The sequence below is a fragment of the Cuculus canorus genome, chromosome 3, assembly GCF_017976375.1.
Source record: "Cuculus canorus isolate bCucCan1 chromosome 3, bCucCan1.pri, whole genome shotgun sequence".
Lineage (NCBI taxonomy): Eukaryota > Metazoa > Chordata > Aves > Cuculiformes > Cuculidae > Cuculus > Cuculus canorus.
This window is the reverse complement of record NC_071403.1, coordinates 72,553,126-72,575,008: the sequence shown is the minus strand read 5'-3', so window position 1 is coordinate 72,575,008 and position 21,883 is coordinate 72,553,126. Positions and strand designations below refer to the sequence as shown.

The 21,883-nt window shown below is 37.6% G+C and overlaps 1 protein-coding gene across 26 annotated transcripts in view; it reads left to right on the top strand.

Moving 5' to 3' along the window:
* The window catches only part of NRXN1 (neurexin 1), a 771,544-nt gene that overhangs the window by 295,436 nt on the left and 454,225 nt on the right, over positions 1-21,883 (top strand). For all 26 annotated transcript variants that reach the window (XM_054061852.1, XM_054061851.1, XM_054061849.1 and 23 more), the window contains 2 exons: positions 6,804-7,242; positions 15,649-16,032. In XM_054061852.1, coding sequence (XP_053917827.1) covers positions 6,804-7,242; positions 15,649-16,032 — 823 coding nt within the window. The remainder of the gene's footprint in view (positions 1-6,803; positions 7,243-15,648; positions 16,033-21,883) is intronic.

Genomic DNA, 21,883 nt, shown 5'->3' with positions numbered 1-21,883 from the left:
TTCTTTCTGCCTTATAGGACAAAGTAGTCTGTGGGGAGTATATCTCACTTTAAACCACACTTGTTATATATAAAGCTATAAATACTATAACAAAGCTATATGATCATGCTGTAGGAACAACATGATAACCTTGAGGAAGTCCATTTCATTAAAGGCAGCCTATAAGAAGGCTGGAGAGGGGCTCTTTATCAGGGAGTGCAGGGACAGAATGAGGGGAATGATTTTAAGCCAAAAGAGGAGAGATTTAGATGAGATATTAAGAAGAAATATTTTCCTACAAGGGTGGTGTGACATTGGCACGGGTTGCCCAGAGAAGTCATGGATGCCCCATCCCTGGAGGTGTTCATAGCAGGGGGATTGGAACTGGATGGGCTTTAAGGTCCTTTCCAACCCAAACCATTCTATGATTCTATGTTTTTCAAAAGCCACTGCCCTGAGAGGAGCTAGGCCTAATAAAGCCATTTTACATTTCCAGCCTGTTTTTTTTTTCTCCTATCGGATAATTGAAGCAATGTTCAGTGCTCATTTGGACTTGGACAATCAATGGATTTTATATGAGTTTCTCTACCCTTCTGGCACCATGGAAGACTCAAGTCCAATTTTCGTAGAGTGCCTGGAAAGTGCCTTGTTTCCACTTGATGGCTTTGGGTGCTTAGAGTGGACAGGAAGAAGTGACAGGAGAATGTGAATCTCATAGATATATATTCCATGGAATTTGTGGTACTGTGGTCGATTAAAACTTTTTTTTTTAAGTTTTCCCTAGCTCTATTAAGTTCATCTTTTTTGAGCTGAATCTTGAAGAGCAGTTTCCCAGACCATATTAATTGACTTAAAATAATTCAACAGAATGTATGTGCTCCTTTTTTCTCCAAGTATCTATACCATGGAGCCTTGTCCTGAGGCTTATGTCCCATTCAGCAGGGCTCTATAGTCACTTGGGTTTTGTTTTGGTGATCAAAACAAACTTCTTTCTAACCACCCCACACTACCACCATCACACACGGGTATCCACCCCAGGAAAATTAAAACCATTTCATTTGAATATGAATCAGTTGTTTCCTTGGAACTTTCATTATACCTTCTAATCTCTTCTCTGTGTTCGGAAAACAAGGCCGGTTTATAAAGTCCTCAATGAGCATGGAAAGGGTTGCCCTGTCCTGTCCCTGGAGTTGTTCAAGGCCAGGTTGGATGAGGCTTTGAGTAACCTGATCCGGCAGAAGGTGTCTGTGCCCACAGCAGGGGAATAAGAACTGGATAATCTTTAAGGTCCCTTCTAACCCAAACCACTCCATGGTACTATGAAATTCTAGTGGCTGTTAAAGCAGGTTCATAAAATTGCCTCAATCTTCACTTACTGTAAGACCCATTGCCGCAGTTTTTGACATCAGTAAGTTATCTGCAACTGACTTCACTGTGCTGTATAAAATTGAAGGTTAGCAGCATTACTTGAGCCATTTTGGATAATACTGGTCTTCATTTCAGAGAATTATCACAGAATTGTATAATGGTGTGGTTTAGAAGGGACCTTAAAGCTCATCTACTTCCTACCACATGCCATGGACAGGGACACACTCCACAGGACCAGGTTTCTCAAAGCCCTGTCGAACCTGGCCTTCAAAAACCTCCAGGAACATGACATCCATGACTTCTCCAAGTTTCATGAAAATATGAAAATATTTCTTTATGGTAGCACAAGGACTTAAGTGATTAATTTTTTTTAACAGTTTTAGAGGCTGGATTAATCCATTAATTCAAATAGCAGTTAGAAAGTACTTTTTCCTTACCCCTCCCTATTAAGTAAATAGACAAGCTCTTCAGACCGAGGTCATAACTTAGATACTCTGAGCTCCTGATTTCTCTTTGATTCTCAAGGAAGCCTATATTCTGCAACTTAGGTGATGTGATTAGCACCCTGAGGGTCATATTTTGTTTTAATACTATAAAGTAATTTGAAAGAAACACTTCAGAATAATTAAAAGCTTTTAATCACAGTGGTTGAAAGGCTGTTGCTAGCAGAGTTGGTCATTCTGCAATATTTAAGAGCAGCGTTATTTCTTTGTTCATAGTATTTGATGTATAATATACAAAAAGAAATCTCTAATGTGGAAAGGGCTGCACTTTGACAGTGGTGTGTTGAAATCTGAATTCTTTCACATCTTTAATGGTTTTAAATTTTATGATAGGGTCAGTAAAAAGCACTGGTAGGGTGTTGTCGATATGAAAGTGTTTGATTATGTTGACTTTTGGTATTTGAACTCTTATTTATTTAGGATACTTCTCCAATATCAAGAGTAGATTTCTTGTCATCTCCTTCACATTTTCTCAAAGTCATTCCAGAGTCAACCCAATATCCTTATATCAGCCTTCCAGCACTTAAAGGGTCTTACAGGAAAGCTGGGGAGGGACTCTTTATCAGGGAGTGCAGGGATAGGATGAGGGGAATGGTTTTAAGCTGAAAGATGGGAGATTTAGAAGAGATCTTAGGAAGAAATGCTTTCCTGTGAGGGTGGTGAGGCGGTGGCACAGATTGTCCAGAGAAGTCATGCCTGCCCCATCCCTGAAGGTTTTCAAGACTGGATTGGATGAGGATTTGAGCAACCTGATGCATTGGAAGTTGTTCTTGCCCATAGCAGAGGATTGGAACTGGATGTCCTTCAAGGTCCCTTCCAACCAAACCATTCTTTGATTTGTATATTTAAACAGTGCTGATTTATTAATAGATTTCCATTGGCTACTCCACTACATTTTTTTGTTGTTGATAGCACCTGCCATGATGACTGGCAGGAATCATAGTGAATTCTTTAAGCACTTTCAGAGTTCATTTCGTACTAGGACCCTTGCTTGCAATAAATTATATACACAGTATATCTTTTGGAAGCATAAATTCATTTTGCTTGTGCTTCAAGATGATCACAGGCCAAGTTAGAAAGTGCTGAGCTTAAGTAAAGTATTTTCTGTCTCTTAGCTGGACTTGTTTGATAGGACTCAGCACTGTGGTGTTGTGAGTTACCCGGCATGTGGTTTGCCTAGATGGTAGCAGAGGGAGCTCATATCTTGATTGCAAAATGGTATGTAGGTCTGCTGTTTCTTTTCAGGAAAACACATTTATTCCTTGCTTTGGATAACAAGTTATATGGGGAATCATGAACTGCTCCTTTATTCTTGGGAGTTTAGGTAACTTTTTGCAGTTTCCAAAAATGAGGTAATTAGATAATTTAAAAACTGAGGTCTTCCACTTTACATAATATTAAGAAGAAAGAATACAGTGAATGGAAGATAAATTCAAGGTGCTCTTAATAGGACCATATAATTCCCTGAGGGCTGCCAAGTTTCATGCAGAGGAAAATTATATTGCTGTTGCTCAGATACGAGAGTGAGCAACTTATTGCCAGGGCCAGCCTGATAGATGTGCTAGCAAAGCATGTAGCAGCGCAAGGATGGGTAGGTTGTGTGGGAGTAAAGGTGAATGTGACAATTTCTCCATTGCAAATTGCCTTCAATACACTAATTGTCAATCCATGTCTCTTTGAGGAAGAATGTATGAACATTAAAGAACAATATATAGGGTGTTCTAAATGGAAATAGCAGTGAATAATAGAAACCCTATTAAAAGTGTTTTTGTCCTTATGCACCTAAAGCGGAAAAAAAAGTGAAAAAGCAGAATGTTTGGAAAATAATATATGAGTAAATTTACAAGTTGAGTTTATCTGTACCCTAGAGGCTATCGATTCTGAAGCATATATCTCCATGGGTTATAAAGCAAATATTAGTTTTAGATTTAGTCTTTACTATTCAGTTCTTTTCCTCAATATAATGACTAGTTGTTGTGAACGTCCTGCTTTTCTTCCTTTTGCTGTATTTTGCTGATGACTGAGTTAATCTTTCATGGAGAGGGCTAACCAGCATAACACCAGGAAACGGGCTTCCAAATGCTAGATGCATTCAGTTAGCAGCTTACAGTTCTTTTCAGTTGTAGTTTTCAGTTATGGTTCATATATTCCTTTTTTTAATACTAATTATCCATGGTAATTCAGTTCCAGATTTTCAGTTTTATAAGATTAAAATAATATAAACATCCTAAAATTAGAATATAAACACTCTAAAACATAGATATAGACTTTTTTCCCTGTTTCCACAGATAAATGTAATAAGATGCAATCATTTGTATCTCAGAAACTTCAAGGTTGTAATTGTGGAAGTAAGAAATTGTCACATGCAGTATTTAAGGATTCCAAGAATATTTTAATATCGGTGGCATAAAATTTCAAATATTTGCCACTCTTAAACTGCTCTATTTTCCATCATGTAATATATGTTAAGCTACTTAAAGAGATGGTGATGAGTTACTGAGAAAACTATTGCCAGTATTCGTGTTTTGCACTTTATCCATCAGGTCTTTGAACCATGCTTATTAAATATTATTGTTTCTGAGTTGACAGATGACATCAAAGCCTAGCTCTCCTTTTTTTCTGCTGAGTTTTTCTAACATAGCTATTAACTACTAATTTCATTATTCAGCCAATCAGCTTTCATTAATACCAGACAATTTGAATTTGTCCATAAACAAGGAATTATCTTTGTACATTTATTTGGGTTGCCCTGGTACCTGCCTTTGTTCAGTAGGCAATTTAAGCATATTTTCTCATCCTCTTTGTTGACTTAATTATTTCTATTGTCAACAACATAATTTAATTCAAATGAGAGCCCATTCATTCCTTCTTTTTACCGTATCCTGTAGCATCCATCTAGTGTTTTTCACTCTGCTCTTGAAAAGGTTGTCCTCTGTAACTGCTTCAAATGAGGTGGAAGCTATCCAAAATGCCTCTTGCCATAGAAAGTGGCCAGTGTTTCCAGACACCAGATACCTCTTAGTAATCTTACCTGACAGGCTACTGGCTTCTTGTTATGTTTTTCTGCCTTTTGGCTTTTTTTGTTCAGAAGACAGAAAGTCACCACAATGGAAGCACAGTTGCATGTGTTTATTCTCAAGTTGTCTTCTAAAATCCCTTGTAATCTGCAATCTCTGAGGTGTTACAGAGGTATTCAATAAATATAAATGTGGATCCTTACTTTCTAAGCGTACGAGTTAGTCCAATACCAGTCACTTCTGATGTCTTTACTTGAATAAAACACCACATTATTTCTCTCTCTGTGGCAGAATATCATATCTGCTGTCAGGAATCCACAGTGAGGTTGATTTGTTACCTTCGGATACACAGCTCCAGCAGGAACAGCAGCTTTTGTACTGAACCCTGAATAAAATGGAGAAATACGCTTAGTAATTAGCTTTTAGGACACATTTTGCATGCTGCTGAATAATTCTGCCATGGCTTAGGATGAAATTTGTTTGGTGAATAATGATATAATTTGAAACAACACAATTCTTACAATAAAATATTGTTGATCTATCAGTCATTTAGTGTTCTGTTATCTTTAAACACCATTTTTCAATAGCAGCTGTGACTTGTGATAATGTCATCTTAGATTTTGTGTATGCTGGTGTTTTGATTTCTAGCAGTAGTGCAGTTCTGGAGCAGTTCTCCCATCTCTTCCACTTACTTTGTGTCAGTTGAGTTTACAGATTGAGCTTCATCTGTGTTCAAACCAGGCTTCAGAGGAAATTAATCCAGAAGCTCTACCCTGAGTATTCATTAAGCACTTTCTAACCTCTAGTGGGGGTGTAAGGTCTAAACCAGTGATTGGTCCCCTGAACAACTTCAGACCACATTGTATAGCTGGAACACTGGGTCAGAGGTTGGACGTGACCCAGTCCTGAATGGTATGGAATCTGTAGATGAAGAAACCTCAGCACAAAGTGCTTTGATCTGCTGAGCTGTTACTTCTGTTACAAATTGCTTTCTAGTCTAGGCTTAACCTTCAAAACAGAGAAGGTTTCAGCTTCTGTCACCATGCATTAATGTCCAGCCCTTCAGTGGTATTTTAGCTTGACTATATCATTAATAATTAAAACTATTGACAAAACACTCCTTGCACACCTTTGCTTCATTTAAACGGTCCTTGTATCCTGGACAACACAGAAATAGCAGCAATTTCAGAATATACTAATAAAGGCTAGAACCTTGGCCAGTGGTTATATCATGCCCAACTTCTCCAGGCAGAGCAAATACATTATTTGAAGCAAGAATATTTGCTGTGCAGGTCAGTTGGATTTAAAACTAATATTGTCTCTCATTTTTATCAGAAGTCTTCAGTCGGGGAAAATACATAAGTGGTTTTATTTTTTTAACCAATTGAACTGGCTCAAATATTGTCCTGGTTTTGTCTGTTGTGATCTGTATGATACTAATTTCCCTATTTTACATCTTCATCAATACTACGGATGCTACTGTTCCTCAGCCGCAGGGACAAACTGAAAAGCTGCTAAATTATAATTTATGTAACCTTGGTACATTTTCTGGATATGAACAGAGGAGTTAAGAAAGTGACAAAGGGTTTAGAAGAAGAAGAAAACTGAATCATCTCTATTGTAGCAGAATGGTTGTGCAAAGAGGGCTTTTAAACAGTCAAGTCCTTGCAAGCTAATTTTTGACTGATGGTATAAATTATATGCAGATTCTTTTGGATTATTTGAATTAACTCTAGGGATATTTTTAAAGCAAATTTTGTTTAAAGAAAATCATTATTAAATTGTTAGTCAATGAAAGTAGTTATTTAATTTTCTGTGTGTGAATTATCATATTCATACGTCATTGCTATTATCCTTTAAATATCATGCTTCTTCAGGATTATATCTGATAAAAACAGTCACATTCCTCTTGGTAACTTTTCTGCTTTGCTTGCAGGTTGTATATAAAAATAACGATGTCAGGTTGGAGTTGTCTCGACTTGCCAAGCAAGGAGATCCTAAAATGAAGATTCATGGGGTTGTAGCATTTAAATGTGAGAATGTTGCAACCTTAGATCCAATCACATTTGAAACACCAGAGTCTTTCATCTCTTTGCCAAAGTGGAATGCCAAGAAAACAGGCTCAATATCATTTGACTTTCGTACAACAGAGCCAAATGGCCTGATTCTTTTTAGTCATGGAAAACCAAGGCACCAAAAAGATGCCAAACACCCACAAATGGTGAAGGTTGACTTTTTTGCCATTGAGATGCTTGATGGCCACCTTTATCTGCTGCTAGACATGGGATCAGGTACTATAAAAATAAAAGCCTTGCAGAAGAAGGTGAATGATGGGGAATGGTACCATGTGGATTTCCAACGGGATGGACGGTCAGGTAAGCTCCTTTTTTAATAGTATGTTTTTTCATGTTGTATCTGAGAAAATACTGTGTATATATACTGTGTTGCCACCATTAGAGTTGTGCAACAGATGAAAAATAATGGGAAAATAAGAAGTCATTACTGTCAGGTGCCAGAACACAATGATTTGCAGAGTAAAATTTCTTATGTTAACATTTATTGGGCAATCAGGTACTTAATCTTGCAAGTAAGTGTGCTGTGTATTTAAAAAACTAGCAGTAATCTTCCGCTGAGCTTTATTACCCCAAATAGCTGAAGTGGCGAGTTTCAAGAATGAAAATTAAGCAAAAAAAAGATTACTGAAAGTAATCTCCAGCATAGGGAATAGCTGCCCCACTGAAACAGCACAGACCTTCCAATCATGTCAGTAGATCTCAACATAATTAAATGATATGCTAATGAAAGGCTAACAACACATATCAATAGAAAGGGAAATTAGTCAGTACAATTCATATTCTTTAGTAGTTTACAAATTATCTCACTGAAAAGGGTAGAAATAAAGAATTCAAACTCTCCCTAATGCTACTGAAATCTGTTATAGCATTAAGTGCATTTAACTTGTGAAACTATCCTTGTGTTTCAGCTGCATCTGATCTTGAGTTGGCTTCAGCAAATAATCAATATCCATTAAATGAAGGACAAATCTGTTCTATGGTATTTTTCCTGTGGTTCGTGCCGGGATTTTGGGGGTGGAGCGGAATGCACTGAGTCCGTCATTCAGTCCATAAAGAATTTTCTGATTAACATCAGTATTCAATCTGAAGTTTCTGCACACATTGAAACTGAATGTTGAAAAATGTAAATTCTTCTTTTGGGTTTTGTGGGGTTTTCTGCACTTTCCTCCTTCTGGTCACTGCTTTTCCCATCACTTGCATTTATAATTTCTTCATGAAACTTAACCCCCCAAAAGTTATTGGTTTATGACTGACTTTCTTACTACCTACAAATTGGATGAAGCAAATCATAAGTGCAGGTTTAAATTGAAAATTTCAGTCAAATTTATGCTGAAAGTCAGACCAAATTCAATTGATCAGTCTGCCCGAGAGTTACAAAAAATAATTATTTAATTCCTACGTTGTGTGACTTCAAATTCTCATTATAGTGAGTCTGATTTTCTGATTATAATGTCAGTTGCTTGTATACATTTATAGAGGTGAAAAAAAAACAACAAACAAAAATTAAGACCCTCAAACAATTTCTCAAAATCCTCAGTTGTGATTGAAGATTTTTTTACTGTGAGGGTGGTGAGGCACTGGCACAGATTGCTCAGAGAAGCCGTGGGTGCCCCATCCCTGTTGATGTTCAAGACCAGGTTGGATGGGTCTATGAGTAACCTGATCCAAACCTAATCCAGTGGAAGGTGTCCCTACCCATGGCAGGAGAGTTGGAACTGGATGATCTTTAAGGTCCCTTCCAACACAAAGAATTCTGTGATTCTATTATCCAGCGATTGTTTATAGTACAATCTTCATTTCAGACTTCCTTCTTAAGTGCTGTTTCAGTGATTCATATGAGGCAGTAAATCCTGTAATAATCATGCCTGTGGGAATCCACTAAACACAAAGTTTATTCTTCCATTCAAACTATAAAGAAAGGAAATAAATGTGGAGCAACTGTTTACATTTGAAGAGGTGTTCTGTGCTTTCATTTCTTCACAAAACCTGTAGCTCACAAATGCTACAGAGAGACTTTTGGGTATATTTCATTTAATTCTTTAAAGCTGTTGATGGACATCAGCAACGATGTAGACTAATTTTAGGAAACAATAAACAATTGGCAATCAGGACTGCATATTATTTTTTTAAATAGAATTATAAATAGTCAAGTATATATGTAAAAGAAAAATTAATCCAGCGGATACTTTGCCTATGATCCAGATGAGTGAACTTTATTTACCCAGTCACTCTCCAGAACTGATAATAGTAATTACCTTAAACCACTGAACTTTTACCAGGAAGAGTTAATAAATATGTAGATGTATGGACTGGCAAACTGAATTTTTAGCTGAGATTTGGACCAGATAGCAAAGATTTTCTGTGATTTTAGTACATGAAATGCTACTTTACAGTAGGATAAGTACCAATATCGGTGGCAGTACCATTATTTTTCTTACTGCTCGGCCCATATTCTCATTATCTTAGACCATCAGGTTTAACCAAGTATAATGAACTGATTGTGTAACACTTATAATAAACAAAGAACATATGTTCCTATTTTCTTGTGTCTGGAACAGGAAGTACTGAGGTGTTATGTTCGGATTATTTCTTCAGGATTTATGTGTGTTGATCCATTATACTTTTTCATGTATAATCCACTTTACTATTCCAGGAAGCTTTTTCATTTCTTTTCTTCAGCCAAAACCAAACATACTAGAAACCATATGAATGTGATCACTTTTCACTTGCTTACCTTCAGAACCTTTGTATAAGTGAATGAATATACCTTGTATTAAAAAAAATCTGCCTTTTCTGAGATTTTCTTGTTGCTGCTGACATAACCACTTACCAGCCTATCAAGTATAAAGGCAGAGCTTCTCCTGTTAATGAATAAGTAGCTCAAATATCCTATGACTTTATTTTTTTTTTAAAGAGCAATCTGGTATCTTGCAGCCTGTTACTCCCAGCCTTCCAATTCAATGCAGAGTGGTTCACTCAGGTAATAGAAAACTGTGACATTTCTCAAGGAGCTTTGCTAATTTACTTGACTTCTGTATTAGCTGGATCAGCAAGTACTCGATTTATTTGTCATTCTTTGCTCTCTTCCGGACTCTCAGGCATGGGGAGCATCCCCTCTAAACTATTGAGTTTGCTGTTGCCTGTCTGGGATTGCGATGGGGGAGATGTAAACAACGAGAGCGTGTTTTCAAACTGTACTTATCCAGGCCTATTGACTAGTAATTCTGCTGATCTCCTCAGATTTTTGAGGAATCCAAGGAAGGGGAAAGAGAAGGTACCCTTTAATTTCCTTTTGCTGCAGGAACTTTTGATCTATTATTCTTCTAGAATTTTTTTTTTAATCCTAGAATCCTATCCTGCTGCCTGTAAGACCTTCTCTGAGTGCTTCCTTAGCTAAAAAGCAGATCTTTGTTGAGAAGGAACTCCTGAGATCCTATTACCCCGTGTTAAAAAAAGAAAGATTTCATACTTTCTCTGTTGGTCCACTTTCTTAATAGGTATGCAGCAGAGGAAAGGGAATATGTGTTCTCCAACACTTTTTTTTTTTTTGCTAAATATACAGCAGACAATACTAACTTGGTACCAACTGCTGCATCCTGCCACATGGGCTGAGTTCCCCTCCAGCAGTCATGGTTTTCTGAATTAGAATCGTATCATAGAATCGTAGAATGGTTTTGGTTGGAAAGGACCTCAAAACCCCATCCAGATCCACCCCCCCTGCCATGGGCACCTCCACCTCCCACTGGATCAGTTTGCTCACAGCCCCATCCAACCTGGCCTTGAACACCTCCAGGGATGGGACAGCTACAACTTCTCTGGGCAACCTGTGCCAGTGCCTCACCACCCTCACAAGGGAAAATTTCTTCCTAAGATCTCATTTAAATCTCCCCTCTTTCAGCTGAAAACCATTCCCCCTCATCCTGTCCCTGCACTCCTTGATAAAGAGCCCCTCTCCAGGTTTCCTGTAGCCCCTTTTCAGTACTGGAAAGCTGCTAGAGGGTCTCCCTGGAGCCTTCTCTTCTCCAAGTTGAACAACCCCAGCTCTCTCAGCTTGTCCTCGTAGCAGAGGTGCTCCAGCCCTTAGATTATCTTTATGGCTCTAATTCCTGTGAAGGACAGTAGCTTCATAGCTGCTTCACATGGGCTCTGTCTTGGCCATGGGTTGTGTGCTGTGGTTGCAGTCCTCATCACAGCTCTTCTATTATGCTTACCACGCAAGATGGAAAATGTATTTAGAATACTTACTCTGATATTTCACAATTTCTTAATAAAAAAATGTTTCACATGCACAAAAAGCAACTAAACAGACCACATAAGTTAAGCGTAGAAATCAGAATAGTTGTAGTAGTTGTAGTCAAAACTTCATATTTAAGTGCTCAGAATTGAGACAAGGTTTAGAAATATGTCTTAGTTTCTTATACACAGTTATGAAAGAGTAAATTGCTGAGATAATGAGTATGATTGGAGAGGCTCATTAACTCATACCTAAGGGAAATGTTTGTCTGTTCTGCTCTTAATAGTACTGCCAACTCTGCAGGAAAAGCATTGGGGAGTAAAACCAACCTCAAACTGAAAAAAAGGCCAAACAAATCGTGAAGCACCTCTGAAGGTCTTTGCTCACAGTTTTTCTTGTAACACGGTAGAGTTAAGTCTGTTTTCTGAGATTTGGGTATTGTTTAAAATTCTAAGCTGTTTACTATATTTGAGGGCAACCTTTCAAGTCTTTTTTTTCAACTAAACTGACATTCAACCTTTGGAAATCATCATTAGACAGTGAAATTGGAAAGGGAACTTAACTCTTCTTGTTACCCTCCAAATTGTGTATGGCAGCGTAAAACATAATTGTTCCCAGGCAGGTAGCATTTAAGGGCTAAGAAGTCATTGCAACTTTAAACTAGAGTTAGCGTTTCAGATTAAATACCAGAAGTTATATCTAGAGCATCTAATTAGAGCTTAACTATAATCAGTATCTCACAGTAAGTTCTTTGTTGATATTCTTTACATTCACTATTGTTGCATGTTCTTTTTTGACATGTACATGCTATATAAACCTCCACCCATCTTTTCAAGTCTTGAAGAACTGTCAGATTCACATGTTCCTAGTTCAACAAATATTAATAATTTACAATTTTGTGATAATGGGTTTATCTTTCATTTTAAGGAATAATCTTCCAATGATCGTGTTAGTGTTGATAATTTATTCATGAGCTTATAGAAAAATCAAGATGGTGCGACCTTGAGAGGCCCTTTCTTTTACCCCTCCAATGAATATCATGAGAATGTACCTGCATCTGTCTTGACAGATGTTTGTGGAGTTAAAATAAAGCTAATAGTTGACTGGTTATGGATAATACACATAGGATGTAGTGAAGTGTCATGGGTATGTCCAGCACTGAACTGGAGACAGTCCAGCTGGATAATAAGGGTTCCGTGGCCTTACAAAACATGAAAAAGGTGCAAAGAAGAGTCGTTACCTGTTATGTTTTCCATAGTTACTATATGCTATGGTTGCACTAAGATTTCAGAGGGCTTCTCCCAAAGAGTATTTTATTTGGAGTTAATCTCTTTGGGGAGGTGAAAGCTTAATTTCTTCAAGAAAATGTTGATATCTATTCAAAGTAATACTTCATCTGTATCTAGAGTAATTCTTTATGATATTCAGCAGAAAAATTTCCACCTTCAATTTATTACCTAGCTACAGTTCAGAGTCACAGAATCACAGGATGGTGGGGGGTCGAAGAGAGCTCATCCAGTCGAGCCCCGCTGCTAAAGCAGGGTCACCTCCAGCAGGCTGCACATCAGCATGTCGAAGTGGGGTTTTAATATTTCCAGAGAAGGAGATTCCACACTCTCCCTGGGCCGCCTTTCCAGGGTTCCATCACTCTCACAGGAAAGAAGTTTTTCCTCATGTTCACGTGGAAATTCCTGTGTTCCAGTTTGTGTGTGTTGCCCCTTGTCCTGTTACTGGGTGCTGTGGAGAAGAGTCTGGCCCCATCCTCTTGACACCCACCCTTTAGATATTTATAAGTGTTGATGAGATACCCTCCCAGCCTTCTCTTCTCCAGGCTGAACAGACTGAGCTCACTCAACCTATCCTCCAAAGAGAGATGCTCCAGCCTCATCATCATCTCCGTGCCCTCCTCTGGATTCTCTCCAGCCATTCCATATCTTTCATGAACTGGGTAGCCCAGAACTGGACACAGTAAACTGACACAGTCATCAGCGTGTAGTAGCAATCTACAGTTCCTTTATCATTCACTTTTCTCAGCCTTCTATGCTTGCAATGCTCACATTTTGAATCACCACTTTAATATTGCAGCTACACTGGGTGAGGTTTGCCTGTTTTCCCCTGTGCTTTGAGACTCATCAAGGCTTAGTTGATTTTTTTTAATTTTTCAATAGAAGTGGAGCCCTAGATGTCCTCTAGCATTACGGATAGCTTGAAAACACAAGTGGTTTTGTCCAGCAGAAAACAGCACTCTGGAAATGCAGGAGCTTGAGGTTGGAAGCTGCAGCTATGTTAATTTGCATGGGTTCAAGTGCTGTCTTGAACATAGGTTTAGAGCATTTGGTCCCAAATTTGGCTGTACAGCAACAGGACGGAGCAAGTGACAGTAGCAGTAAGAAATTCTGTGAGCACAAGTATGATTTATACTTTCAACACTGTTAATAATTTCAAAGGGAAAATGATCTATTGCCTGTAAGCAGTCTTCGTTGATGCCTAGAATACTCTCAGAAAAGTTAGTTATCTTGGCTTAACAGGCCATTCACAGGTGTCCTTGTTTGATGCAGCTGCTCAACCTGCTTATGCTTGTATGCCTAAGGTCAAACCTAGTACAAGTGTTCCATACAAATCCCCAATATTGCTTAAATAATATGAGGAGCAATAAAAATATTTAGAATTAGTGAAATATAATACTTTTATCAGTTTTTAAAATGTGGAGGTTTGGAAGGGAAAGGATCTGGGATTAATGTGCCTGTTCCTTACTGTTAAGACTGGAAGTTCACTTTACATCTGTATGATTATTCAACTGACACTGAAAACATTTCTGATAACACATGAAAAGGAAAGCTGACCATATCCTTAAATATTCTTAAAACATGTTCATGAAGATGCACAAGGCTATGTGAACCTTTGTTTTAGCTTTTTAGATCTCTTCTGATAGCAGGGAGACTGTTTCTAGGTGTGGTAGTACCCAACCATTCTAAAATCCGTGTGTCTGAAGTCTCACATGAGACTTCATCTCCTGAAACTTTGACCCTAAAGACTTTTTACTAAAGGTCCAAACCAATTAGCTGTTCATTCTGTCCATGTTGTTGAAGTTAACCTATCGAACTAACAAAAGAACAAACAAAACACGTAGCTCCTGCAGGGTTCCACTACTGAATGAGAAGTCTAAATATTAGTATGTTCCCAAGTAAGAGAATGATCTTTTTCTGACCAGCATCTGTTTGCTCAAAACTCACATTTTAGAATTTATACTATAAAAACTCTGAATGTATTATTCTGATGCGCCACTCTCACCACAGTGGAAGTATTTTTGATAATTGGTGTCATCTTCTGGAATCTGTGTCATGCCGATAGTGGAAAGAGTGAATTTAGCTCTATATATATATATATGTATCATAAATACATTGTGGAAAATGTGATTATTCACTGTCTTGTCACCGTTAACACACTTTTAATAGTGTGTGTCTAGTGGATAACAGTGTTGTGTAATATGCTGGTACATTGGCCTGGTTGCCAATATGATGTTTTCATTTATATTATGTTTGCTTCTACATATAGAATGGTAAGGAGTCACTTCTTTGAGGATTTACATGAAGATTCTTATTTTCAAGTGATTTTACTTAGTAAATAAATTTAAATTTGATTGATATAAGTACATTCTGTGATTCCTTGTACTAAATTTACTTTTCTGCGTATTCAGATTTAAAAAAAAGCAACTCATTCCTTTTCAAAAGTACAACACAGAGGATCTTTACAGTTCATTACCATTTTTGTTCTGACACTTTTTAGGAGCAGAATTTTATTTTAAGTTTATTTTTTATTTGTTTACTTTTTAAACCTAAATAGAAAGATACTTCTGTTTTCCTGAGGTTCTATATCCATCCTCTCTCCTTCTCTTTGTAACATGCACACATTTTCAGGTAAGTGGTAGAGACATTGATTTTCTCTAGGAGCACATCACTATCTTCTTAACGATTGCCTGTCTGGCAGCTGATGAGAGTATTTTCCTTCTACACTTAAAGGAAAAAAAGTCTCATCCAAAGCCCACTGAAAGTGGGGAGAGTCTTTTAAAATACCATGTCCCTGGATCCAAACCAAAGCCTCTCAGGGCAACCTCAGCCTTAATGTTTTGAAGCACATACAAGGTAGTGAAGAGGCTTTTTATTGCACAAGCAGGATATTCCTGAAAATAACTCTGAAAATGCATTCCCTGTATCCATACAAGATTGTTAAGGTGATTTTTTACTCTTTTTATACTGTGACCATGCAGTGTTTTATATAAATGTCCTTACTGATAGGTTTTGTACTGTATTTTAATTGAAGTAATGAAGTGTATCTATTACTCTATAGCTGTGCAAATAAAATACCTATGTTTTATTTGCCAGAAGCTAACATGGCATGTAGATTAATGTGTAAGCCAGCAGTAAAAAATATACGTCTTGAAAATCATACATTTTGTTGTCTTTTCTTCTCAGGGACCATATCTGTGAACACATTACGTACGCCATATACTGCACCAGGGGAAAGTGAAATCCTTGACTTGGATGATGACCTGTATCTTGGAGGCTTACCAGAAAATAAAGCAGGCCTTGTCTTCCCAACTGAGGTGTGGACAGCACTCCTCAATTACGGATATGTCGGCTGCATTAGAGATTTATTTATTGATGGCCAAAGCAAAGATATTCGACAGATTGCTGAAATTCAAAGTACTGCTGGAGTAAAGCCCTCCTGCTCAAGAGAAACCGCAAAACCTTGCCTTAGCAACCCCTGTAAAAACAACGGTGTATGCAGGGATGGATGGAACAGATATGTTTGTGATTGCTCTGGTACAGGGTACCTTGGCAGATCGTGCGAAAGAGGTAAGTTCCATGAGACAGCTGTGATGCTACTTTATTGAATCCTGTACAGTGTTTATAATGGTAATATATCATTGACTCTTCTGAGGCAGAAAAAGCATCTTTGATTTCACTTGATGTCAAATAGAGCCCTACTCTAGACTGAAAGGAGTAACTCTATAGGAGAAATCTTGGAAGATTTTCCAAGATGCAATAAAGAAGTATTAGGTGAATGTGACAGAGAGTCAGAACTGCTAAATGTCTCTTAAGAAAATGTCTCCTTGTGTTACTCGTCATACACTGCTGAGTTCTGAAAAGCTTTGTGAAATTCCAGTTGTTACTGCATTACTACATGGTCACGTTCCGATTCCAAGCTGAAGTCGTCTTCTTTTCCTATTTCTATCAATACTGCTGTGAAGCTGAATGTATTTTTTAATTCCATGCTATCACTTCAATCCGTGACTACTTCATAAATTTCAGCCATGAGCCAAAGAAAAAGAAGCAGTACAGGAATTTCTTATTTAACTTCTTTTAATGATCATAGTACCCAAGGAAACAGTTTCTATTTATCTTAATTCCCTGAGTATCCCTCCTGCCTGGAAAAGGTAAGTGATAAAGATGGTTTATTTAATTGAAATGGTGGACAGTGACAAGCAAAACAGATTTTGAGGTTAGTCTGTAGGAAGACAGCTCTCTAATTTTAAATAAATTATACTAATAAAAGTTTTTAACGTAAGTAGGAAAACAGTCAACATTTTAGGTATTAGTTTTTATTCTCATTGGAAAAGAAAATGTTTCAATGCCAGTTTTAGTTTTTCATCTCACAATTGAGAGTAAGCCAAATTCTAAATGTAAAGTTTGTTGGCTGGGAATATAAGTTCTTTCCATCTAGTTTGATTCATTTTTCTAGTTAGTAAGTTGAAACAAAACTGTATTCTTTAAGCCCCAATGAATGTTTAAGTTAAATGCACATTTATTTTCATGTATGTAGAATTAATCCCATGATTTTATTTGCATTTGCAAGCAGATTCTCAGTTTCATCTGTGTTTTTCTGTCATAGCTTGAGTATATCTGCCTTTGGCTCACGGCCAGTTATTCGGAGATCTCCAGATTGTTCTGCTGCTGGTGGAGTGAAGCTGGCAGAGGGCATAACCGAACTGTCTGATGCATTAGGAAAGCCTTCAGTTAAACATGTCTGGTGTACCACCCTGTGGCAAAATTCTGCTATTACATATGGCAGTAGTAAAAATAGGATTTGCATTTTTTCAGCTTTAGAGCTAGAAAACGTGGGTTAGAGACAGAAACACATGCAGATCTGCAAAGAGCTTAAAAGCAGGCTTTATCATTGCACTTCATCGTAAATATATTTGGCAAGTGCTAATCTTTTACATAGAAAATTTGTCTTTTTTATTTGCTATACTTTATTGTCAACCATCATCTTCTTTCAGCAGAGCTTGATTTCCTACTGCATTCACCTGGTAGGAATGGTGATGGTGTTGGCTTCTTTACAACTGTATTTGGTTCTTGTCCAACAGAAATACACATGGCAGTTCAGACAGTATGTGGGATCATTTCCTGCTCATGGGCTTCCCTCTCCAGGGGAAACTTCACTGAAAGGAGATATCCTCCAGTAATACTCACATCCCAAATGGCCATGCATTAATGAGATTATAGCTTTTGGGATTCTGAAAGCCACGTTTTTGCATCCTGCCACACAAAGTTATTACAGCTACTACTCATGTGCAGTAACTGATAAACTTCTGTATTTTGTGATACGAGCAGCACAATTGCCATTGTTCAAACTAATTTAAGTGAAACAGGAACATGTTCATTTCAACAAACAATACAGTTTCACAAAGAAAAGAATTAGAATATAATATTGGAGATTAAACAACTGGAATATTTAACTTACTGGTAAGTGATTAGGATATCTTCAGTAAGCAAAAGCATATTGCTACTTTCAGTGCCATCATTCATTTTGCATCCTATCTTCTCTAGAATAGGAATACCAACATCCATATGTGGATGTATCGTGTACACTGCAGTATCTGAAATAAATTTGGTCAACTTAGTACACAAAAAACATGGAATGCAACTAATTTCTCCTTTAGTTTCATTATACATCTATATTTTTTTATCCACGTGCTTTTGTCCTGTTGCAAGTTATTCTTCATTTTTATTCTTGATTTTCAGTAAGGTTAAACATCAGTATAATCTGTAGATTGTTTTTAGTAGATTATGGAAACTACAGCAGATGGATAGACAGATGTCAGAGCAATGTAATTTGGCTTCCTGTCTTTGATTGTGGATCACAATATGTGACTGACTCTTAGCAAAGCCTTTTGCAGGTGTATACTTTTGACTGGATGGTTAGAAACAGTGCACACTAATTAATTCATCAATTGGCGATAAGAAAAAGTAGGCTTGCAGAGAAAGATTTATCAAAGGGACATTTCCAAGGAGACATGTTCAATGCCTGTTTGTATGGGACTTTGAGAAACCTGATCCTGTGGAAGGTGTCCTTTTCATAGCTGGGGTGTTGGAACTGGATATTTAAGGTCCCTTTCAACTCAAACCATTCTATGAATTGAAGAAAAGCATCTATTCAGAAAGCTGTTTCTACCCATAAATATCTGGCCGAGTGTTTCTGAAGGCAGAAAGAGGGATGGGGATATTTTTTGAGGACTAGGTGCCTTGCTGTTTTCAGCAATATAGGTGATCCCATTCCCGGTGAAACTTAAGGTTCTGAATCTCCTCTGACATCAGCACTAGTCTGTGCATCATTAGAGGGAAGCACAGAGCTGGTTGAGGTAGCGTATGTATAGGAAGGAAGAGTATCCAGCTCTGGAGATTTTAATCAGAAACAAATTACTAGAATGATCTGAGAGCTATGAGGACCTCTGCTATGAGGACAGGCTGAGAGAGTTGGGGTTGTTCAGCCTGGAGAACAGAAGGCTCCAGGGAGACCTTGTAGCAGCCTTCCAGTACCTGGAGGGGGCCACATGAAAGCTAGGGAAGGACTTTTTACAAGGACCTGTAGTGGAAGTGTTCAAGGACAGGTTGGATGGGACTTTGAGAAACCTGGTCTAGTGGGAGGTGTCCTTGCCCATGACAGGGGGTTGGAACTGGATGGGCTTTAAGGTCCCTTGCAACCCAAGCTATTCTCTAGGTCTATGAAACTGAAGAAAAAAAAATGGAGAGGGGAACTGAACCCTTCAGTATTGACTTTTATTGTTTTTTATTGGTTTGTTGTTCTTTAGCACAGAAGCAGCAAGAGTTTTTATTTGTCAGGTTTATAAAAATATCAAAGAAAGCATGTCTAAAATATTTTTATCAGTCTCTGAATTATGTCTTACTGTTTCCTTCTTGTTAATAACTACTGCATGCACTTATGTGCTGCCACAAAAAATTGTCAGTGATGTTCCATAAGGATTTTCTGCTATTTTTCTTTTCAATGCTGTGCTTCCAGCACTGAAGTGGTAGTAAAATTATTATTCCCTGCCGTGGAGACTCTGATTCTTTTAATGAATAGCACATTCTGAGCTAAACTTACAGTCTATTAGCATTTAATCTAATAATTAGAGGAAGCTGAACAAGAGAAAGAAGAGATTCTGCTAACACACGAGAACAGTTAGCAGTATAGATCTCAAAAAGATGAGACGCAACCCCCTTTGGAATTAGTTAGTCCAGAGCAAAAAAAAAATAAAAATTAGGGGAAAAAATAATAAATACTTTAGCCAAAATATTTATTTGAGGTTTTTATAACTGTTATAATCCCCACTGCCTCTCCTCATTCAGATCACCATCTTACTAACCAGGCCTTGCAAATTAATTCTGGACAACTGAAGTGACTGCAGGATGGAAACAATTCCATTAAACTACCAAAAGAATCTCGAGTTCTAGCGAAGCCAAAACAAGCCCTTCTTATTTAATCTTTGAAACTGTTTTTTCCTACTGCCTGAAAATCAGCATTCTCTGGGATGTCCTACATTAATGCATGCCACCAAGTGTAATGATAAGGTACTATGGCATCACTGAAAAGAATTACAAGAAAGACACCAGGAAAGGAAAAAGGAACTTGTGCTGTCTATATATCTCATAGATATATTACTAGATACCTTCTGTCCAGCCAAGACCAACGGAACATGGAAATTTCATAGAATAATAAAATACTTTGGGTTGGAAGGGACTTTTACAGGTCATCTAGTCCAATCCCCTTGAGGGAGCAGGGACATCTTTAACTAGATCAGAGCCCATCCACGACTTTTGTGGGCAACATGTGCCAGTGTTTTACCACCTTCACTGTAAATAAATTGTTCCTTATATCCACTCTAAATCTCCCCTCACTTAGTTTAAAACCATTACTCCTTGTCCTGTCAGAAGAGGCCTTGCTAAAAGGTCTGTCTCCATCCTTCTTGTAGCCTCTTTCAGGGCAGTACTAAATCTTCTTTAATCGAATCACCCCTGCCTCCTGCCAGTTTTGCAGTTTGTTTCTGTGACACTTCTGTATTTAGAAACCCTGTGACTTGGAGCTCCTCATACTGAGAGGAGCTTGTTGACATAAGGGGGTTTTCTCTTTGCCCCAGAGCTTTTAAGGCATTTGATCTTCTGTTCAGTCTCCTTGGTCTGTTCTTGGAACATCTGTTTCCAACATAACTGGCACAGCATGGTTTAGGAGGATTGAGTATCTAATCACATCAGGTCTGTTCACCATGATGTTAAATACTCACAGGTCATCATTGATTAAATTTAGGCAGTTCCTTCACCACTTTTTCTGTAATTTTCTAAAAGACTGAATAATTATAGGAAAACAAGCAAACAGTACCAGTGCTGACAACTTTCTTTTACGTTACCATAAGATGATTTATTAGCAACAGAATTCTAATGGTGTTGAATACTGTTCATCCTATAACATCTGATTTTGCTCAGTTTATAAAAACTCTGAATAGTGTTAATGTGTCTTTTGTTTTAATAGACAGTCTAAAAATATCCCTTCTGTTTTCTTTTACATTAAAATGCAACTTAAACTGTTTTGCTGCACTTCTTTAATTGCCTAAATTGTGTTTACCTTGATAAAGATCTTGGGAGCTTTTAATGCACAGACTAGACAGCTTTATAGGAATGAACTGCAAGCCCCTGCCCCTCCCCAAACCCCAAGCAATCAAAAAAACAAATGATCACCCACAGAAAACTCTTTGACTTGAGATCTCTTATCATGCTGGTAAGAGCTAATTATTCAGTCTTCTTCACAGAAAAAAAATAAGTTTAGAATATGCAGAAAACATTATTACCTGCATGGTTAGAAACCATACACCTGGAAATGCATTCTTTTAACCTGTTACATCTAATAACTTTCACACCTGTATTAGTAATCCTTTTTTTTCCAGTATCAAACTCTTTTCTTCAAATTTGCATAGGGGAAGTTTGAAAAAAAGTAATAAATATACCATCTATAATTTTTGCTTCCAATATGCTCACAGAGTTACAGTGGAAAATCTTGTTCTTGCGTGGACTGTATGGGCTGGAATTCTTGAAGAGCTTATCTGTCTTTAACAGTACCCAAGATATGCAATGGAAATGGTCTTTACAAACTCTCATGAGTATTGATGTTTAAAAAAATATTCTTGCACTGTTTTAGTTAAAATACTGATTAAATATAGCGTCAGCAGGATCAGTCCTTGAAAAAAATATTGTACAATATAGCTTTGTTATAGTAGGTAAGTGTCTCCATTTTTTCTGCAGCAAATTGAAGCACAGAGAAGCTTCCCTCAGGTATTCTCTGCTGTCTTCTCTTCCTGCTCATTGCTCTTTTGACCTGTTATTGGGCAAGTAGCTGATGTTCTTTCAGTATGTTGAGGTGCCCTCCGGATTACAT